The sequence below is a fragment of the Zootoca vivipara genome, chromosome 11, assembly GCF_965207765.1.
Source record: "Zootoca vivipara chromosome 11, rZooViv2.hap1.1, whole genome shotgun sequence".
NCBI classification, from domain to species: domain Eukaryota; kingdom Metazoa; phylum Chordata; class Lepidosauria; order Squamata; family Lacertidae; genus Zootoca; species Zootoca vivipara.
In genome coordinates this window covers 53,039,442-53,059,078 of record NC_142594.1, presented here as the reverse complement: position 1 = coordinate 53,059,078, position 19,637 = coordinate 53,039,442, and the positions used below count along the sequence as shown (strand labels likewise).

General features: G+C 44.6%; 1 protein-coding gene across 35 annotated transcripts in view; it reads left to right on the top strand.

Moving 5' to 3' along the window:
- OBSCN (obscurin, cytoskeletal calmodulin and titin-interacting RhoGEF) overlaps positions 1–19,637 on the top strand; it is a 304,918-nt gene that overhangs the window by 38,558 nt on the left and 246,723 nt on the right. For 31 of the 35 annotated variants that reach the window (XM_088654052.1, XM_088654051.1, XM_088654050.1 and 28 more), the window contains exons 4-12: positions 2,990–3,250; positions 6,131–6,433; positions 7,555–7,821; positions 9,542–9,811; positions 11,110–11,394; positions 13,181–13,471; positions 13,942–14,232; positions 17,046–17,336; positions 18,834–19,115. In XM_088654052.1, the coding sequence (XP_088510178.1) occupies positions 2,990–3,250; positions 6,131–6,433; positions 7,555–7,821; positions 9,542–9,811; positions 11,110–11,394; positions 13,181–13,471; positions 13,942–14,232; positions 17,046–17,336; positions 18,834–19,115 (2,541 nt within the window). The remainder of the gene's footprint in view (positions 1–2,989; positions 3,251–6,130; positions 6,434–7,554; positions 7,822–9,541; positions 9,812–11,109; positions 11,395–13,180; positions 13,472–13,941; positions 14,233–17,045; positions 17,337–18,833; positions 19,116–19,637) is intronic. The other 4 variants (XM_088654044.1, XM_088654041.1, XM_088654035.1 and 1 more) reach the window with 3 other exon arrangements.

Sequence of the window (19,637 nt, the reverse complement as noted above, 5' to 3'; positions counted from 1 at the left end):
ACACACAGCTTCCACTTCCCTGCCCCTTGAAATTCTCAGATGTCCCTAGCTATGACTGCAGGTGGAGGCGAACAAACACCTGTATGTTGTTGCACTGCCTTTTCTCAAATGATCTTTAGAGCATAGCACAGGGAGTGTTGATGAGAGTGTGCAGGGGAATGGGGCCTAACCTAGTTGCTAACCCTCCTAGGATACCTGCTGCACTTCTTAAAGCTGTGTTTTGTACCTCCTGAATCTGTAGGATGGGGTGTTTAGCTTATGGCCCTCCAGATGTTTCTGCATTACAGCTCCCATCATCTCAGACCGTTGGCTGTTCCCTTTGGGCCAATGGGAGCTGGAGTCCAGCAGAACCTGGGGGAGGCACAGGTTCCCCACCCTTGATCTTAGAAGGGGCATTCCCCTCTCTCATGAGATGTAGGCTGTTGTTAACAGACGTTCTTCCATCTTGTGCATGCCGCAGGGAATTCCACATCTTAGATCAGGGTTGGGGAACTTGCGGCTTTCTATTTTTTATATAATAATATTTCCAGTGGTACCTCGCTAGACAAATGTCGTGCTAGACGAATTTTTCGCTAGGCAAATGGGTATTGCGATCGGAGGTTGCCTCGCAAGACGAATTCGGTTTGTGAAAAATTCGTCTAGCGAATCGCGGTTTCCCATAGGAATGCATTGAAATTCAATTAATGTGTTCCTATGGGCAAAAAATAAATAAATAAATTTCAATGCATTCCTATGGGATTCAGAAGGCGAATTTTTCGCAAAACGAATTGACTCATAGAACGAATTAAATTCGTCTTGCGAGGCACCACTGTATTCATTTTATAAGAAACAACAAACAAAAAAAGAACACGATACAACAATACCAGCTAAAGAAACAAATCTAAGGACAAAAAACATATACAAACATTTCTTATATAAACCTTATTTTCATTAACATCATCAGATGACTTCCCTCGCTCCCTTCTTTCTGATTTCATTATAATACATCTTTAGCAGTTTATTCACCGTCATCTAATAACCAAAAATTGATTTAATTATTCCTTTATCTATTAACCACTTATTTAAATTCTGCATTTACTAACGTAACTTGTGGCTTTCTAGATGTTGCTTGGTTGCAACTCCCACCATCTCTGACTGTTGGGAATGTTGACCGGGGCCAATGGAAGTTGGAGCCCAGCAACAACTGAAGGGCCACAAGTTGGCAACCCTTGGTGCAAGATACAGCTGAGGAAATGGAGGAATGAAGGGAGGCAGGGGGACGTTGGACATGAATTGCACAATCTGTCCTGCAAGCCCCAAGTTAATGCCACTGGCTTGTTTGTTCCAGCCAAAGGTCAAGCAGGGTCTTCTAAAGCAATTTTTTTGCAATGCTAGCCTTGATATTGATTGCAATACTTGCTGAGTATATTAAGAGGAGAGGGGTAGTAATCCAGTGTGCAGTCACTTGCATACTTTCTGTATCTCACCCAGCTTGCCTTAGCAAGCAACTGATAGGATGGCCATTGCATTTCAACCCCGAGAGACTTCTTAGCAAACAAGAACAACACGGCCACTTTCGCAAGCAGCTGCTACCTCTCTCCGCTGTCCCGGACGTGGACTTGGCTGGCTGCTTTATGCACCGGCCTGTACGGCAAGAACTGAACAGCCAGTGTGGTGTAGTGGTTAAGAGCGGTAGACTCGTAATCTGGGGAACCGGGTTCGTGTCTCCGCTCCTCCACATGCAGCTGCTGGGTGACCTTGGGCTAGTCACACTTCCCTGAAGTCTCTCAGCCCCATTCACCTCACAGAGTGTTTGTTGTGGGGGAGGAAGGGAAAGGAGAATGTTATCCGCTTTGAGACTCCTTCGGGTAGTGATAAAGCGGGATATCAAACCCAAACTACTCTTCTTCTTCTTCTTCTTCTTCTTCTTCTTCTTCTTCTTCTTCTTCTTCTTCTTCTTCTTCTTCTTCTTCTTCTTCTTCTTCCAGCTGTTGCTTACAGAGAGCTTGCCCGGTTCTGGGGTGAGAGACAACCCCAGTACACACCTTCGTTAATTTATTTCATTTTCATCCCCCCTTTCCTCTAAAGAAGGAAGGTAGGGAAACTTTTCTGCATCAAGGGCCGCATTCTGATCTAGGCAGCCTCCCAGGGGCCACATGCCAGTGGTGGGTGGGGCCAGAGGCAAAAGTGAGCAGAGTAAATTTAACTCTTGTACAGTAGGTTATTTTCTACACACAGGGAGAGAAGTCCCTCTGTGACTTGCATCCTGACAAGCAAGAGGCATTGTTAGAGTTCAACAACACATCCCAGACATGCAAAAACACTCAAGGAAGGGTTCATAGAATCATAGAATCATAGAGTTGGAAGAGACCCCAAGGGCCATCCAGTCCAACCCCCTGCCAAGCAGGAAGCACCATCAAAGCATTCTTGACATATGCCTGTCAAGCCTCTGCTTAAAGACCCCAAAGAAGGAGACTCCACCACACTCCTTGGTAGCAAATTCCACTGCCGAACAGCTCTTACTGCCAGGAAGTTCTTTCTAATGTTTAGGTGGAATCTTCTTTCTTGTAGTTTGAATCCATTGTTCCGTGTCCGCTTCTCTGGAGCAGCAGAAAACAACCTTTCTCCCTCATCCATATGACATCCTTTCATATATTTGAACATGGCTATCATATCACCCCTTAACCTTCTCTTCTCCAGGCTAAACATACCCAGCTCCCTAAGCCGTTCCTCATAAGGCATCACTTCCAGGCCTTTGACCATTTTGATTGCCCTCCTCTGGACACGTTCCAGCTTGTCAGTATCCTTCTTGAAATAGTGATAATACATATAGTTATATAGGGTTCACCTATGTAATTTATGTGCCCAGAGTTTTAAATCTCTACGAATTAGAGAAAGTGATTTAAGCAATGTTATATCTTTGAGGTCCTTGTATTTAAATGTTCCGCTAATGTTGTTGTTGTTGTTTAATTAAAAATAATTTCTTTAAAAATCTCCCCTCCACCAAAAGGGAATATTATCAAGAAACTGCCAAGGAAGACTGCAGTCAGCGTAAATGACACAGCAATATTCTGCGTGGAGCTGGAAAACAAGTGCCAGAAATTCCGGTGGCTAAAGAACAAGGAAGAACTCAAGCCCAACAGCCGAATTGCCATCACTTCATCTGGCAAAGAGTACAGCATGATAATCCGAGATTGTAAAATGGAGGACTCAGCAGAGATTGTGTTTGTGGCCGACGAGTGCAGAACGTCCACCCAGTTTACTGTGTCTGGTGAGCTGTTCTCTCTTCCTCCATGTGATATCCGCAGAGTATGGTTGCTCTTCAGCTTATGGTATAGGCCAGGCATCCCCAAACTGCGGCCCTCCAGATGTTTTGACCTTACAACTCCCATGATCCCTAGCTAACAGGACCAGTGGTCGGGGAAGATGGGAATTGTAGTCCAAAACATCTGGAGGGCCGAAGTTTGGGGATGCCTGGTATAGGCCAGCACTAGGATGAGGAAAGTGGCTGTGGTTAGCTTTAAGAAGTCTTAGGTTCCAGGGCTTCTCAAAGGATGAAGCTGGCCCTCTTGTGGAGGACTGGAACACAAGCAGATCTCCTGAAGAATAAAAGTTTCAGCCAGTTGTTTGAAGCAGCCAGATGGCGCACTTCTCCACCAGTCTGGGGCGTAGCAAGGGGGGAGCGGAGGGGGCGGCCGCTCCTATAATAATAATAATAATAATAATAATAATAATAATAATAATAATAATATATTATTTATACCCCGCCCATCTGGCCGGGTTCCCCCAGCCACTCTTTGCTCCATCTTTGGGGGGGCAATGCGAGTGGTGATGCCGGCACCCCACTGTGTAGTGCGCATGCACAGCATTGCTACGTAGCCTCAATCTTTCCCAACATCAGGGTCTTTTCCAAGGATTCTTCTCTTCCCGTGAGGTGGCCAAAGTATTGGAGCCTCAGCTTCACGATCTGTCCTTCCAGTGAGCAAAAAATTGATCCCCCTTCATGGATCAATGCCTTGTCGTGGCGAAGGGGCTTGAATAACTCAGAGAAGCTACGAGCTATGCCGTGCAGGGCCACCCAAGATGGACAGGTCATAGTGGAGAGTTTTGACTAAACGTGATCCACCTGGAGAAGGAACTGGCAAGCCAGTCCAGTATCCCTGCCAAGACAACTCCATGGACAAAGACAACAGGCATATAAAATATAAGATAAAAAAACAAATAAAATTAAACCTACATATAGTAACAGTGTTTTGTGTTGTGTAGGCTCCTATGATGTAAAAGTCATGGGCCCTGCCTGCTAGCCTGCTCCCTAAAATATCACTGGTTTGCTCATTTCTATATATATAGGGTGCCTACATTCTGCATGTGCAAATGGCTTTAGATACCTATGAGGTCCATAAATTACCATATAGCATATATTCAACACAATAAACAGTGATAATTTGTTGTTTACAAAGGACAGCTGGACATATAAAGGGCCCCGTTATTACATATATTAAGCAAAACAGAAACACTGTCACCTACTCTCACCCCCATCCGCCCTCCCACCCCCTATCTACCTCATTTTCCCTCTTTCTTCTTAGTGTCTTAACAAATGAAACTGATTTGCAAAAATGATACATGTTAAAATATGAGAGACACTGCACACACCTTTGTAATTCAAGAAATCTTTAATAAAAAATATTTAAAAAATAAAGGGCCCCATTACCTTCAGTAGCTTAGGGCTTCATCAAACCTAAATCTGGCCCTGCATTTAGGTAGAAAACTTGGAGCCATTTTTGCAGCCACAATGAGCTTAGTGTAATTTGGCTTTCTGTCAGCATCTGCAAGAAGGACCTTTCTCACTGAAAGGTGAACTGTGCCGAACTCTGCAATCACTGTATTAGACAACAGGGATGGCAGCAGAGAGGCTTGCGACAGGCATACACTCCAACGTGTTGCTTACCTTCCAAGTCCCGGACTGCAGAATCCGGGACCGGCAGCCGTGTGACACCGGAAGTTGCGTCAACGTAACTTCCGGTGTCGCTTTGCCCTTCTATGGGCACCAAAAATGGCCGTCGCCGGCTTCGAAAGTCGCTTGTATGCATGTCAGGAAGTGCGTCGACGCACCTTCCGGTGTCGCTCTGCCCATCTATGGGCAACAAAAATGGCCGCCGCCGACACTAGGAAGTCGCGTCTATGCACTTCCGGACATGCGTAGATGCGACTTTTGAAGCTGGCGACGGCCATTTTTTGTGCCCATAGAAGGGCAAATTGGAAAAAATGGCCGCCGGCAGGAAAAAATAACGGAGAAAAACGGGAGACAAAGTGATACGGGGGACCACCGGGAAAAGGTAAGTAAAAACGGGGGTTTCCCGGGGAAAACGGGGTACTTGGCAGCTATGGTGTTGACTCGGGAAACCGGGACGCTTGTCTTCCCAGCCCTCTTCCTCCTGACCTGTGTGATCTTGCGGAGCCCAGAAATGATCTCTGCGATCTCGCACATTTTGGGGGCACCCTGCTGAGAGCATGGAGCCCAAAACTGATTCAGCAGTAAAGATCGGGTTTCCTGAGGGGAAAGCGGCTGGAAAAGTGGAAGTCTGGATGAGCTCTTAGGCTGAAAGGAAGCACACTTAAATCTGGATGTATTAAAATAGCTGCAATGCATTATAGGGCTGATCCTCCTTGAGGCATGGGTGAAGAAGGTTGTTTCAAGGCTGTGGGAATTTTTGGTAGCTGGAGACAAGGATTGAGGTCTGCTGCGGCATGACTTTTAGTGTGTTGCCTCTGGCAATGGTGTGTGTGTTGCACAGGGGTAGGCAACCTAAGGCCCATGGGCCACAAGCAGCCCACGGGGGACGTTTAACCGGCCCCCGAACCGCTCCCGAACCGAGCCGCCCACTCAGTGAGTCCCTGCGTGCTGCGCTAAACTGGCACAGTGTGGCACAGGGACTCGCTTCCGTGGCGCCGGAAATCGCATCTGCACAGATGCAGATGCTGGAAATCGCGGGCATGCAATCCAACCCACAAAGGTATTTCTGCTGCAGTGAACTGGCCCAGGTGAGGTAAAGCTTGCCGACCCCTGGTGTTGCAACTAACATATCCCTAAGTGATCCTGGCTTTTCAAACTGATCAACTTATTTCCCCCCTTTTTTTTCATACTACCCAGCTCCAAAGAAGCCTCCATCGCATCCACCAGTGGACCCAGTGGTGAAAAATAAAACAGAAACCTCAGTGATGCTATCCTGGTCCCCGCCTAAGATGGAGCGCCCCATCCCTATTGATGGATACGTAGTGGAGCGTAAGAAACTGACTGGGTTCACTTGGCTGAGATGCCATGAATCCCCCGTCCCTGAAACCGAGTTCAATGTGAGCAATCTTGTTGAAGAGGCTGACTACCAATTCCGAGTGTCTGCAGTCAACAACTATGGCCAGAGCGGCTATCTTGACTTCCCAGGAACCCTGCACCTTGGTGAGTATGAAAAGAGGAGGTGTTTGCAGTCCTTGAGGTTGGGTGCATAGACAGACCTGCTACATCTCATGAAATGAAGAAGCCATTGGAAGGTTGTGAGCTGGATGTGAACTTTAGAGCATCAAAAGTGATTGCTGTATTGGGTTGACTATTCAGAGGTGAACCTAATATTCAGCAATAACTTATTCAAGGTTCTTGGTATGATTTAGGATTAAACTTCCTCAGGCTGGTTTCGCGGGATCTCTGAGAAGTTGGTTAGGCTAAGAGCCACTGAGGAAGAACAAGTTAGGTTGAGAGTATTGTGGAGGGTAGGAATGATGGAGGAATTTAATTTTTGTGAATCCTGCTTCTCACCTCCTGGGCTAAAGGGTGGATTGAAATGTTATTATTCTTTAGAGTTTGGTTACACTTCTCCTATTTTTACAAGACAGTTCTCAGCTCAAAAAATGTGAGCCAATAATAATTTCTCTGGTCATCCAGTGTTATATTGGCCCTGAAGCCCACGAAGGGGGAATTACCTTACCCTGTAGGGTTAAGGGAGAGAACCTCAGCAGATATTTAAAACCAAAAATATGCAGCAAAGTAAAACATGGAAACACAGGCTGGCAGACCTTTAAAATATGCCCTTCTGAGTTCCTCCCAAAGTTCCCCTCTTCCCCAGAATATAAAAAGACCACACATTTGGGAAGTTAAAAAATGGTTTACTTACAAACCCTTCAAAGGTCAGGTTCATGTGATTTTCCATATATCAATAAGAAAACACAGGCAGTAAAAACTTGGCTTTGTTACAGTGGTGAAAGTTCCTAAATTATTTCTGTAGGAACTCAATATGAGCTTCTCATGTAGACTGATGTACAACAATAGAATTGATTACCTTCCTTCCAAGGTAATGTTTGTATATATAGTGACCTAGCTAAGCCTGGCAGGACAGCTTACTCTATGGCATTAACCTCTTCATGCATACTTAAGCATGTTGGTTATATGAGAATGGTTATCCCACAAACGCAATCTCAATACAGTAGCAATCTACCTAATGATAATGTGTTTTTTGAGTTGCATTGCCTTTATTCGTTGTCTAATAGTTGGTCATTTCAACTGCATTTTCTGCTTCTGTTCCACAGAACCAGTACTTGCTGTGAAAAGCCCTCTGAGAAATGTAGCAGTAGCGCCAGGCAGGGATGCAATCTTCACTGTTGACCTCACTAATACTTGTTCCGGCTCCTGGTATATTAATGGCAACATCGTGCAGAACAGCGATAAGTACATCATTACAAGAACCAAAACGTCGCACAGCCTCACTGTCAAAAGGGTCACAAGTGTTTTCAAAGAAGCAGAGGTGAAATTTGTTGCCAATAATCTTGAAAGCACTGCCAAGATAAGTTTGAAAGGTATTTTTATATACATTTTTTCTTAGGATTTTTTTTAAAAAATTGCTGGGGAGAGGGGAGCCAGAAATCCAGAAGCATAGAGCTGTGTTTCAAAGCTTGCAAGCTCTGCCTTAACCACCCAGGTGTGCGAGAAAGTGGAGGCTCAGTTGTTCTAGTACACCTGGGAGAATAAAGGGGTCATCACTTGTGTAAGGGGGAAGGCTTATAGGGAACAGCCTCCCCTCATCAGGTCGAGTTCCTCGCAGAGCAGTAAGTCCAGCAGCGGATCAGATTACAGGAGTCAGGAAACAGAAAGGGAGACCCAAGGCTCTGGTAGCCTCAGACAGCCCCTGCTCCGAGGGGAGGGGGAGAGAAAGGAGGAGGAAGGGACCGGCAAGCAATCAGAAGGAAGGCCCTTCCCCCCAACGCCTGAATTGAGGCGAACGGCTCCCCGTAGGACCAAGGGGAGGCGCTTTGGGGTTCCCAGACTGTTATGTTGGGCGCGAAACAGAAAGCAGCCATTGCAAGGTTCTGACTCAGACTGAGCAGACATGATTTACGGACACTTTGCACTGTAAATAATATGCAGAAATAAAAACATCTTAAAGACAAGCAGATGTGGAGAGTCGTTACTCAAGAGTAGCCACAACAACCCCTGACAACTTGGGACCAAAAAGATCTTAATGTAGGCACCAGGCAAGCCTTACTGGGGAGGCCATTCCATAATCAGGATGTAGCCACCAAAAAGGCCGAAGTACAAATGCCTGACTGAGTAAATAGCTGCAAACAATATTGGAATCTGAACATCCGAATTCCAAAACACTGTATAAAATGTTTTATAAAACTGTATCACAAACATGATCAAATTAAAATTTACAAGGCCTTTGAATATCCAATAAACCAAATGCCTTTCAGCCTTAGGCCGGTCTAATATAAACAGTAAGTGGTAGTCAACTAAGTTTTACTCAGAGTTAATCCATCACAATTATATATCAATTCAAAATACTCCATAAAATTAAACACCGGGGGGGGGGGAATATAAAGTATAATCTGAGTAACGGCAACTACAAAAACTGTGTGTGGCGGGGGAGGGTTATTGTTTTTGTTTGTTACTATGGTATGCATTTTTATCACCCTGTGATGCTTGGATGAAGAGAAGTATAGACATTAACAACAACAACAACAACAACAACAACAACAACAACAACAAATGGGATGTTTAAATATTATACAACAACAACAAAATATTTAAACAAGCCAATGTACTCACCAGTGAAAACTTGTTTTCAAACCATTGAAAAATAAGATTATGTATTTGCCTGACTGGTCAACTTCTATGCATGGAATGGGAGGGGGCCACCATCTTGACTTTTGCCTCAGACGTTAAAATGTCTTCAGTGGCAAAATGTCTCCTGGCAATTCTCTCTCTCCATGGGGTCCCATTGCTGCTGCTGTGGAATTTCTTTGAGTTCACCCCTCATGTTCTCCCCCACCCCATGAAAGCTCTAATGCCTTTCTTACAATGTCAGCGTTGTTTAAATCTTCAGATTTTGAATTAGTCTACAAAGTCCAACCTTTTGTCTTTATCTTTTTAAATGAAATAAAACCTCACTCTGCTTCAGATTTGAAAAAAAATCACCTGATTTTCCAGTTCATGCAAAATGTTGTTTCAGTTGTATACTCAATCCATTTGCGCCCTTTGCTGCCAACTCTGTTTTGCAACCTCAACTTACTTTTCTAGACGAAGCGGCAAAGTTCGTCAATGAATCAACCCCTGGAATCAAGGTCAAACTCTCAGAGAAATTTGAGCTGGTGTGCGAGGTCTCATCAGAGAACGAGCCCGTCATATGGAAGAAGGGTAAAAAACCTATCAGGCTGGACCAGAGAGTGACATTTACCTCTCAGGGAGTTAACAGAAAGCTCATTGTCAACAATGCATTGAAAGAAGACGAAGGGATTTACACCTGTGAAACAAAGGATGACAAGTTAACATTCCACGTTGAGGTCGAAGGTGAGGAGGGGAATCCGATTGCTTAACTTTTTGCCGTGACATAGCAATGTAGTCATCCTTCCTTCACAAAAGTCTTGCTGGCAATATATTTGCTGGTAGCTGAACAGGCACTTTTGTTATTCCAGTGCTCACAGTAAGGTGGCTGGTTGTTCAGGACTGAAAGCAGCTGGATATGTTCAGGTATAGGGAATCCAACAGCAGAAGATCTAGGGGTGGCATGCCAATAGCTCTGCTTTCAAAGGAGCTGTGTTGCATCGAAGCAGCTAGGCCATATTTCACCAACACTTTATGGGCTACTTTGCAAATATAGGACTGATAGCAAGGAAACTTGTTGCAAGAGATATTCCACCCATAGCTGCCAAGTCTCCCGTATTCCCCGGGAAATCCCCGTTTTCCCAGCTGTTCCTAGCTGAAAAAATGGATTTTTTGTCCCCCCCCGGTTTATTCTAGCGCGGCGGCCATTTTGGAACTGGGCGGAGCATGCTCAGAAGCGACTTTTGATGCTGCTCTGCCCAGTTCCAAAATGGCTGCAGTGCGACTTCTGGCGTGGCGGCCATTTTGGAACTGGGCAAAGCAGCATCAAAAGTCACTTCTGAGCATGCTCCGCCCAGTTCCAAAATGGCGGCAGCGCTACTTCCGGCCCGGTCCCTTATTTCTCCGACAGCAACTTGGCAGGTATGCATGCCAATAGCTCTGCTTTCAAGGGAGCTGTGTTGCATCGAAGCAGCTAGGCCATATTTCACCCACACTTTATGGTCTACTTTGTAAATATAGGACCAATAGCAAAGAAACGTGTTGCAAGAGATATTCCACCCCTCCCCTCTGTAATACAATCCACATGTACCTGGCTGGCCGTAGCAGGAAATAGGATATAAGGCAACCTTATATGGCTGCATTTCAGTGGTGGACAGGGCCAAAGCAAAGCACTTTGCTTCCTTGTCACTGCCGTCTTCGGCAGAGGGACTATAGGCCATACATTCCTGAGGCCTGCTCCATGACCACCAGGAGCAAGGCCTCTAGCACTGCTGCACCAATTCTTGGAATTCCCTCCCTTTGGATTTTAGGCAAGCACCCCTACAGCATTATATTTTAGCTGCTTGTGTTTTTTAACTTTGCCATTTTCTGTAGTGTGTTTCCCAGCCATGTGTTTGTGCGGCTGAAGTTGGTTTACTGTTTAATTTTTGCATTTTATTCTGTGTAGGTAATATTGAGTTTTAAGTTCTTAAATTCGTGTGTGTGTTAGAAGTCAGTTTATTAACTGCTCTACTTTGGCATGTGTTTTATTTCCCCCACTGCAGAGCCTGTGGCTGTGTTTGCCAACAAGGAGAAGGTACAGAAAGAGATCAAGGTTACCTTTTTAGAGAATGCATCTCTTCTCTGCGAGGTGGCCCAGGAAAACACAGGGGTGAGGTGGTTCAAGAATGGGAAGCAGATAATCTCTAGCAAGAAATTCAAGATAGAAGCTGAAGGAAAGACCCGGCGGCTGATTGTGCAACAGGTAGAAAAAGAGGATGTCGGTGATTACTCCTGTGAGGCTGCTGGCCAAAAACTCACCTTCAAAGTCATTGCTGAAGCTGCAAAAGGTTTGGATGTTTTCCTTTTTATGGTACTACAGTGGTACCTCGCAAGACGAATGCCTCGTGCAACAGAAAACTCGCTAGACGAAAGCGTCTAGTCATTCTTTGTTGCCGTCTGCCGTTTGTTTCCGCAAGACGAAAATTTTCACAAGACAAGTGGAACAAATTATTTTCGTCTTGCGAGGTACCACTGTATCTATATTGGGGACTGCCTTTTCTGCTCACCAGAGTTCGCGCCCCCCCCATTCTTTCTTATCTCCTGGGCTACCAACCCTGAAAATTTGCACACCCCACATTCCTTGATAGTCTGCTGCTAATTTGAATGGAAATGGAGAGCAGATAATGTTAAGGTATAATGTAGCAGCCACTGGAATGTCAACCCCACTGACTGCCCTGTTGGGCATCATTTTTGAATTTTTTTTATTATAATAATTTTTATTGAATTTTACACAAAAAGAAAAAAAGAAAATATATAAAACAACATCTTCAATTCTTATTCCCCACAATACTTGACATATTAAATAACCATAAGATGTAAAAACAGATCTTCAACTCCCATTCTAAACTCTGCGAACTTCCTCAATCCCCTGCGGACTTCCTCAATCAATTCTTGAGTTCTCAATCATTTACTCATTCTTGCAGTTTCTAATTTTATATTCACATTCTCTCTTCCAGATTATTACTTCTTTTTAAATATTTACCCTTCACCCTTCACATTTCCATTTTTATCTTAAAATTCTCTACCCTTTATCCAGAAAGATTCAAACATAACTTTCAAATCACTTTTACCCCCTAATTATTCCCTCCCACAAAGCTAAAACTACCACCCTTCCCTTGGAATCGGTTTACCCAGAGACATAAGCCAGCTCCTTAAAACATTCCGGATTCAGACCATTTTTGTCAGTCAATACAAATTTACATAGTTCTCCCTCACCCCACTCCTACTCTGTCCCAATCTAGGTTTTGCCGAACCCTTACCCCCCTCTTCTGTATTTCTCACACTTTGCTTCCAAGTCCATTCTCCTTCTTCTGCCCCCCACCTACTTCCTTCTCCCCCTCTCTCACCAGGGTCTTAATCTTTTTGTTTTTACCCTTTTTGGGAGGCTTTTGGATCCCATCCCTTCCCTGTTTCACTTCTCCCACCAGTGAAACAGAAAATTCTTCATGGTTCCCACCCTGTTCCACCTCTCCCACTGATGGAACAGTAGTTTCTTCTTCCTTGTACTCTATCTCTAAAAACAAATCTGATGGTTCAGCAAATTGTCTTTTGTGTATCTTCTCTGTCTTTCCTGGAGTTTCCTCAAATGTATCCTCAGTGCGTACATCTTCTTCTGGTCGTACTTCTTCTCTCTTGTCTTCCTTTCTAAGTATCTTGCTTTGCATGTCATGCACCTATCTCATATACATATCTTGCTTTGCATGTCATGCACCTATCTCATATATTAGTTTCACCTTTTAAGTTGCGTTACTGAAATAAATGCACTTTTCGACGATATTCTAATTTTCCGAGTTTTACCTGTATATAGCCAAGATGTCCTTAAGCAGACTCTGTATCCATGATTTGAAAAGGGGACTGTTGTCTACAAACAGGGTTTATAGATCCTACTGCTGTGTTGTGCTGCAACCTGAATTTTGTATGTTCATCCACAGTAGATTAGTGTTTGAGGAGACACTGCTTTTATGGGGTATATGAAAAGTGATTGTAGGTTAATGGGGAAACCTTGAAGTGCTGTAAATTGGGAGTTTATAGAGTTATATTCCTTGTCCTCTTTTCTCCCTCTCCTTGCCACAGTTGCAGAAGTTGAGGATGTGTTTGTCAACAAAGAGAATGTCCAGAAGGAGATCAAGGCCGCTGTTTCAGAGAACGCCTCCATCACCTGTGAGGTGGCTCAGACCAAGACAGAAGTGAAGTGGTTCAAGGAGGGGAAGCAGATCACCTCCAGCAAGAAATTCAAGGTAGAAGCTGAAGGGAAGACTCGGCGGCTGATTGTGCAGCAGGTGGAAAAAGAGGATGCTGGTGAATACACTTGTGAGGTTGCTGGCCAAAAGCTCACCTTCAAAGTCATTGCTGAAGCTGCAAAAGGTTTGACTTCTCTCCTATATACCTTACTACCTATATACCTTACCCACTGACCAAAGGCCACCCCCCACCCATGTCACCTCTCATGCTTCAGCCATGTCACCTTGGCTGCCTATGTTGAAAAAATGCACACCCTACACTCCAAATTCTGCTAACTGAAATGGAATAGGAGAGAAGCTCATGTTGGGGCACGAAGTGGTAGTTCTTGGTACTCATCCTCTCCGTCTTGCTTGGGCACCACTTATTTGTCCAAAGGTGACTTATAAATTATTTTGGGAGGGTGTGAATATTGCTGCAGGAACAGAGTGGCTGAAACGGCAGGTGGGTCTTATGTTGTGATATCTCTGCTGTTAGTGTTTTACTTACTGGTAGTTCCCATACAAAATGAAAGCATCCCTTGCTATAAAATGGAGCTTAGAGTTATAGATCTTTGCTTGTCCCCTTTTCTCCCCCCCCCCTGCACCTTGCCACAGTTGCAGAAGTTGAGGACGTGTTTGTCAACAAGGAGAAGGTCCAGAAGGAGATCAAAGCTGTTGTTTCAGAGAACGCCTCCATCACCTGTGAGGTGGCCCAAGCCAAGACAGAAGTGAAGTGGTTCAAGGATGGGAAGCGGATCACCTCCAGCAAGAAATTCAAGGTAGAAGCTGAAGGGAAGACCCGGAGGCTGATTGTGCAGCAGGTGGAGAAAGAGGATGCTGGCGAATACACTTGTGAGGCTGCTGGCCAAAAGCTCACTTTCAAAGTCATTGTGACAGCTGCAAAAGGTTTGCAAGTTCCCCTTTATACCCCACTATATTACATTCCCACCCATAATTTTTCTTTCCCCTTTGCTGCTGCTGATGAAAAAAATTCACACCCTACACTCCGTATTCTATTTATTGAAATCATAGAATCAGAGTTGGAAGGGGCCACAAGAATAATTCAATTCAATCTCCAGCAATGCAAGGAGCTTTCACACAATGTGGGTCTTGAACCCATGGCCCAGAGATTAACAGTGTCATGTTCTGCTCCAGAGAAGCGGACACGGAGCAATGGATTCAAACTTCAAGAAAGAAGATTCCACCTAAACATTAGGAAGAACTTCCTGACAGTAAGAGCTGTTCAGCAGTGGAATTTGCTACCAAGGAGTGTGGTGGAGTCTCCTTCTTTGGAGGTCTTTAAGCATAGGCTTGACAGACATATGTCAAGAATGCTTTGATGGTGTCTCCTGCTTGGCAGGGGGTTGGACTGGATGGCCCTTGTGGTCTCTTCCAACTCTATGATTCTATGATTCTACCAACTGAGTTACCCTTCAGTGTTAAGGAATAGGAGAGAAGCTGATGTTGAGGTATATAGTCATAATTCTTGGTATTCAGCCCCTCTGTCTTACCTGGGTATGACTTATTTGTTCCAAAGATGAATTATGCATGTTGTTGTTTAGTCGTTTAGTCGTGTCCGACTCTTCGTGACCCCATGGACCATAGCACACCAGGCACTCCTGTCTTGCACTGCCTCCCACAGTTTGGTCAAACTCATGTTCGTAGCTTCGAGAACACTGTCCAACCATCTTGTCCTCTGTCGTCCCCTTCTCCTAGTGCCCTCAATCTTTCCCAACATCAGGGTCTTTTCCAAGGATTCTTCTCTTCTCATGAGGTGGCCAAAGTATTGGAGCCTCAGCTTCACGATCTGTCCTTCCAGGGAGCACTCAGGGCTGATTTCCTTAAGAATGGATAGGTTTGATCTTCTTGCAGTCCATGGGACTCTCAAGAGTCTCCCCCAGCACCATAATTCAAAAGCATCAATTCTTTGGCGATCAGCCTTCTTTATGTTCCAGCTCTCACTTCCATACATCACTACTGGGAAAACCATAGCTTTAACTATACGGACCTTTGTCAGCAAGGTGATGTCTCTGCTTTTTAAGATGCTGTCTAGGTTTGTCATTGCTTTTCTCCCAAGAAGCAGGCGTCTTTTAATTTCGTGACTGCTGTCACCATCTGCAGTGATCAAGGAGCCCAAGAAAGTAAAATCTCTCACTGCCTCCATTTCTTCCCCTTCTATTTGCCAAGAGGTGATGGGACCAGTGGCCATGATCTTGGTTTTTTTTGATGTTGAGCTTCAGACCATATTTTGCGCTCTCCTCTTTCACCCTCATTAAAAGGTTCTTTAATTCCTCCTCGCTTTCTGCCATCAAGGTTGTGTCATCTGCATATCTGAGGTTGTTGATATTTCTTCCGGCAATCTTAATTCTGGCTTGGGATTCATCTAGTCCAGCCTTTCGCATGATGAATTCTGCATATAAGTTAAATAAGCAGGGAGACAATATACAACCTTGTCGTACTCCTTTCCCAATTTTGAACCAATCAGTTGTTCCATATCCAGTTCTAACTGTAGCTTCTTGTCCCACATAGAGATTTCTCAGGAGACAGATGAGGTGATCAGGCACTCCCATTTCTTTAAGAACTTGCCAAAGTTTGCTGTGGTCGACACAGTCAAAGGCTTTTGCATAGTCAATGAAGCAGAAGTAGACGTTTTTCTGGAACTCTCTAGCTTTCTCCATAATCCAGCGCATGTTTGCTATTTGGTCTCTGGTTCCTCTGCCCTTTCGAAATCCAGCTTGCACTTCTGGGAGTTCTCGGTCCACATACTGCCTAAGCCTGCCTTGTAGAATTTTAAGCATAACCTTGCTAGCGTGTGAAATGAGCGCAATTGTGCGGTAGTTGGAGCATTCTTTGGCACTGCCCTTCTTTGGAATTGGGATGTAGACTGATCTTCTCCAATCCTCTGGCCAAAATTATGCATAAAAAATTATGCATAATTTTTTGCAAAGTGTGAATACTACTGCAGGCCCTATTTTAATTGACAAATGAGCTGAAAAAGGAGATGGGCCTTACATTTCACAGCTCCACTGTTAGTGTTTTGCTTCACACCTGTACAAAATGTCAGTATTCCTTGCACTTTAGGCAGACGACCTGAACATGCTGTTTTCCTCTTTAACACAGATGGGTGTCACTGTCATTTGATACATGAATCTGTAGCATAGCTGCCAAGTACCCCGTTTTCCCCGGGAAAACCCCGCTTTTACTTACCTTTTCTCGGTGGTCCCCCGTATCGCTTCATCTCCCGTTTTTCTCCGTTATTTTCTTCTGCCGGTGGCCATTTTTTTCTTTCCGATTTGCCCTTCTATGGGCACAAAAAATGGCTGCCGCCGGCTTCAAAAGTCGCATTACGCATGTCCGGAAGTGCATAGACGCAACTTCCGGTGTCGGCCATTTTTGGTGCCCAGAGATGGCCGGAGTGACACCGGAAGTTGTGTCAACGCACTTCCTGACATGTGTACAAGCAACTTTCGAAGCCGCCGGCAGCCATTTTTGGTGCCCATAGAAGGGCAAAGCGACACCGGAAGTTACGACGACGCAACATCCGGTGTCACATGGCTGCCGGTCCCGGATTCTGCAGTCCGGGACTTGGAAGGTAAGATCTGTAGTCCACATTGTTCTATGAGCTATGGATTTCTAATGTTAATGGGGAACCTTCAAGTGCCATAAAACGTAAGCTTAGAGTTACTTATCTTTGCTTTTGCTCTCTCCCCCCACCTCAGTTGCAGAAGTTGAGGATGTGTTTATCAACAAAGAGAAGGTCCAGAAGGAGATCAAGGCCGCTGCTTCAGAGAATGCCTCCATCACCTGTGAGGTGGCCCAAGCCAAGACAGAAGTGAAGTGGTTCAAGGATGGGAAGCAGATCACCTCCAGCAAGAAATTCAAGGTAGAAGCTGAAGGCAAAACCCGGAGGCTGGTGGTGCAGCAGGTGGAGAAGCAGGATGCTGGCGAGTACACCTGTGAGGCCGGAAACCAGAAACTGACATTCTGTATCACTGTGACAACTGCAAAAGGTTTGCATGTTTTCTTATATACCCTACTGCTTTACATTTGGGACTGCCTTTTGCTATGACCAAATGCTATCAAACCCCGTCCACACAATTCCTTTCTCGTCAGTGGCAGGAGCTCAAAGATTGGATGTCCCATACAGGAGTACTTGTGCCACTAAAGGGCAAATAGACACACAATCTGTCTCATAGTTTGCACATCTGCACTTTGTTTAAAGTGAGCATTGTGTGTGAGAGAGAGAGAGGGAGAGAGAAAGAGAGGGAGGAAAAATTGGCCCTATTGCTGCTGTCCCAGTTGGTGTGGGACACCCCTCACCTGCTTTTGGTTCCAAGGGGAACTATCCTTTTATTGGAAGTAGCAAACATATATGGAACAGCTGGTGTTGAGGAATTTTCACCCCATCACTTATTTGGGCATCACTTATTTGCTCTGATGGAGGTGGTTTAATAATAATAATAATAATAATAATAATTTGCATGTGCTAGGCTGAGGGCTTGAAAAATCCCATATGCCTTAGATTTCATAGCCCCACTATTTAGAGCAGGCAAAGGCAACCTTGGTTCTCCAGATGTTTTGGAACTACAACTCCCATGATCCCTGAACACTGGCCCTGTTAGCTAGGGAACATGGGAGTTGTAGTTCCAAAACATCTGGAGAGCCAAGGTTGCCTATGCCTGATTTAGAGTCTTCAAAGCAGCCGCCATACAAGATCTATTATTATTTCTGGCAGCAATCCAATCCTCAAGACCCACCCTGAGATCTTATGGCGAAGGGCATTATATAGATGTAATAAAAAAGGGGGGGGGTTGTTCTCCATGAACACAGAAAGCTGGCTGTCCTACTGCTTGCTGCTGCAGCCTGTGTTGTAGTATGAATGTTGTGGATTAATCCTCAAGACTTTGATGCTGGAAGATCCACGCTCATGGATTAAATGATATGTGCATCTATTATCCTGAACAGGTGTTAATGGAAGACCTCTGTTGTTGTTTAGTCGTTTAGTCGTGTCCAACTCTTCGTGACCCCATGGACCAGAGCACGCCAGGAACTCCTGTCTTCCACTGCCTCCTGCAGTTTGGTCAGACTCATGTTCGTAGCTTTGAGAACACTGTCCAACCATCTCGTCCTCTGTCGTCCCCTTCTCCTAGTGCCCTCAATCTTTCCCAACATCAGGGTCTTTTCCAGGGAGTCTTCTCTTCTTATGAGGTGGCCAAAGTATTGGAGCCTCAGCTTCAGGATCTGTCCTTCCAGTGAGCACTCAGGGCTGATTTCCTTCAGAATGGATAGGTTTCATCTTCTTGCAGTCCATGGGACTCTCAAGAGTCTCCTCCAGCACCATAATTCAAAAGCATCAATTATTCGGCGATCAGCCTTCTTTATGGTCCAGCTCCCACTTCTTTATGGTCCAGCTCTCTTTAATGGAAGACCTTAAAGTGCCATAAAAAAGGAGTTTGAAGTTACCTATCTTTGCTTGTCCTCTTTTGTCCTCTTTTCTCCCCCTCCAGCTGCAGAAATTGAGGACGTGTTTGTCAACAAGGAGAAGGTCCAGAAGGAGATCAAAGCTGTTGTTTCAGAGAACGCCTCCATCACCTGTGAGGTGGCCCAAGCCAAGACAGAAGTGAAGTGGTTCAAGGATGGGAAGCAGATCACCTCCAGCAAGAAATTCAAGGTTGAAGCTGAAGGGAAGACCCGGAGGCTGATTGTGCAGCAGGTGGAGAAGAAGGATGCTGGTGAATACACCTGTGAGGCCGGAAACCAGAAACTAGCCTTCAAAGTCACTGCAGCAGGTATTTCAATATAATATATTATACCCTACCGTGTTTGGGGCTGAAAGTGGCAACGGAGGGCCTGCATTTTACGCCTGCTGTGCATACGTTAGCCCTCAGCTTAACTGATGATTTAAAATAGTGTTAAAGGAAAGCTTTGTAAATTACCCTGCATGCATCTGAAGTGACTCAAATCAATCAATTGGCATTTATTTGTTTACTTAACTAAGAATATTTATATACTGCTACATAGTAGTCAAATGTCTTACCAGTTTACAAGAAATGTTAAAAATATAAATAAAAAGTTTTAAATGATTAAATACATGGAAAAATAATTAAAATGAACTGTAAAAGAGATTTAAATACACCAGCATCTACATGTCCAGCTGCGGGTGAAACTCGGAAAATTAGAATATCGTCGAAAAGTGCATTTATTTCAGTAATGCAACCTATTTTTTTTTACTTTAATTTTAATTTTTACAAATGCTTTCTTTGGGAAATTCCACAGTAATAAAACAAATAGTTACAATAATACAAAACTAA